Source organism: Apis dorsata, unplaced genomic scaffold, assembly GCF_000469605.1.
Source record: "Apis dorsata unplaced genomic scaffold, Apis dorsata 1.3 scaffold_581, whole genome shotgun sequence".
Lineage (NCBI taxonomy): Eukaryota > Metazoa > Arthropoda > Insecta > Hymenoptera > Apidae > Apis > Apis dorsata.
In genome coordinates, this window is record NW_006263790.1 from 92,474 (window position 1) to 94,830 (window position 2,357).

Below are 2,357 nucleotides of genomic sequence, written 5' to 3' on the forward strand. Positions count from 1 at the left end.
GTTTCTTTCTTTTCTTATTTCTTTCTTTCTTTACTTCTTTTCTTCTTTATTTTTTCTTTCTTTTTTCCTTCTTTATTTCTTTCTTTCTTTCCTTTTTTCTTTTTTCTTTCTTCCTCTCTTTCTTTTTTTCCTTTTTTATTTCTTTCTTTCCTTTCTTCTTTCTTTCTTTCCTTCTTTCTTTTTTCTTTTTCTCTTTCTTTCTTTCTTTTTTCCTTATTTATTTATTTCTTTCTTTCCTTCTTTCTTTCTTTTTTTCCTTTTTTCCCTTCTCCCTTTTTTCCTTTATTTCTTTCTTTCCTTTCTTCTTTCTTTCTTTCCTTCTTTCTTTTCATCTTTCTTTCTTTTTTTCACGAGAATTCTCACACGAGTCCTCCCCTTCCAGGTGATCGGAAAACGCAACATTTGGTCCCTGGTTGCCGACGAACACCAAAACTCTCCGATGGCGGATATAGATTGGGCGGAAATGGAGGGTCTCTTTTGTCAACAAGTACCTCCCGTGTTACCAGCCACCTCGTGCTCCTCCCACGGAACCAACTCGGACGCCGAGAAACGACGAAGGGAACCGACCGAGGTATACTTCTTCAACCTCTTCAAATCTCGATTCGTGCATCTCTTCTACCCATTCATTATTTCAGATCGCGCTTCTCGATGGAAAGAGGAGTTTGAACGTCAATATATTTTTAAAACAATTTCGAAGGTAAGAAGAGGACAATTCTTATCCCCCCCCCTCCTCTCTCGATTGAGGATGATCGAATTGTGAAAATTGTGATTTTCAGCTCGAACGAGGATATTATCCGGCTAATAAAGGATGGCAGCCACGACGAGATAGGGGCTGAAAAGTTGCGCGGCCTTTTGAAAATTTTGCCCGAGGTGGACGAATTAGAGATGCTGAAGAGCTTCGACGGCGACAAGTCGAAGCTAGGAAACGCGGAGAAATTCTTTCTCCAACTCGTTCAAGTGCCAAAGTACTTGAAAATGATTCTTTCCCTACCTTCAATTCGATTCGTTATTAAAAAATACGATTAAAATTTCCATATTTCAGTTACAAACTGCGTATAGAGTGTATGCTGTTGAAGGAAGAATTCGCCGCCAATATGAGCTATTTGGAACCGAGCATCAACTCTATGATCCTAGCGGGCGAAGATTTGATGACGAACAAACCTCTTCAAGAGGTGTTGTACATGGTTCTGGTAACTGGAAACTTTCTCAATTCGGTACGAGTTTTCGTAAAACGAGATCGTCGATTAAACGAACGAAGGATGAATAATCGATACGAATGTCGTAGGGTGGTTACGCTGGGAACGCCGCCGGGGTAAAATTGTCCTCTTTGCAAAAATTGACCGAGATTCGTGCGAATAAACCTGGAATGAATCTTATACATTACGTGGCTCTGGTAACGCTGCATGCAACGCTTTATATATATATTCTTTCATTTTGTTCGTCGTTCTCGAACGTTGTTTCTCCTCACGTTGTTTTGTACGTTTGTAGCAAGCCGAAAGAAAGAGGAAGGATTTGTTGGATTTCGCGAAGAACATGAGCACGTTGGAGGCCGCCACGAAGTAAGTCGTTGTTGTTGGTTGTTGCGAGAAAACATCGCTCGCTCAGATTTCGAAACGATATCTAAAACAACGTTTCTCTCTTTTATCCTTTTTTGTCTCGCGCGTGTCTCGATGTTCTCGATGCGAAGGAGTACAACGGAGCAGTTAAACAACGAATTTAACGCACTCGACACAAAGATAAAAAAGATCAAGGCACAGATTAATTTCCCTTCGACGGAAACCGACATACAGAAACAGATGGCACAATTTTTACAGGTATCGCGTATCGTTAATCGTTAAAAACCTAACCTTTAAATTTACTTTATTATCGTTTTTTTATGAGATTAAAAAAAAAAAAAAGAAAAGAAAAAAACGAAAAAAAGAGTCAGTCTACTACTAACCAATGAAACCGAGAGAGGAGGGAAGTGGAAAAATTTCCGTTTTGAAATTTATGGAAAATTTTATCTCTGATCGTTTTTTCGTCCGGTTGTAGATCGCGGAACAAGAGATGAGTCAGTTGAAACGAGACATGGAAGAGCTGGAAACGTTGAGGCGATCGCTCGCCGAATTTTTCTGCGAGGACGGTAACACGTTCAAAATTGAGGAGTGTTTCAAGATATTCCATCAATTTTGCCTGAAATTCAATCAAGCTGTCGCGGAGAACGAAAGACGTAGAATTCAAGAAGAACAGGTACTGGCAAGGCGCAAGCAACGAGAAGAACAACTTTTGGCTAAAAAACGATTATGTGAGTTTTTGTTACCTCAAAGTAAAATCAAGTTAATTAAAACGATGCACTTCATATTTTATATATATATATA

At 39.2% G+C, this 2,357-nt stretch overlaps 1 protein-coding gene across 1 annotated transcript in view; it reads left to right on the forward strand.

Annotated features, from left to right (window-relative positions):
• Positions 1–2,357, forward strand: part of LOC102672628 — a 15,601-nt gene that overhangs the window by 8,695 nt on the left and 4,549 nt on the right. Inside the window, 8 exon segments of the mRNA XM_031513115.1 lie at positions 383–571; positions 636–697; positions 777–965; positions 1,043–1,214; positions 1,286–1,393; positions 1,489–1,559; positions 1,688–1,814; positions 2,032–2,310. Of these exon segments, the coding sequence (XP_031368975.1) occupies positions 383–571; positions 636–697; positions 777–965; positions 1,043–1,214; positions 1,286–1,393; positions 1,489–1,559; positions 1,688–1,814; positions 2,032–2,310 (1,197 nt within the window).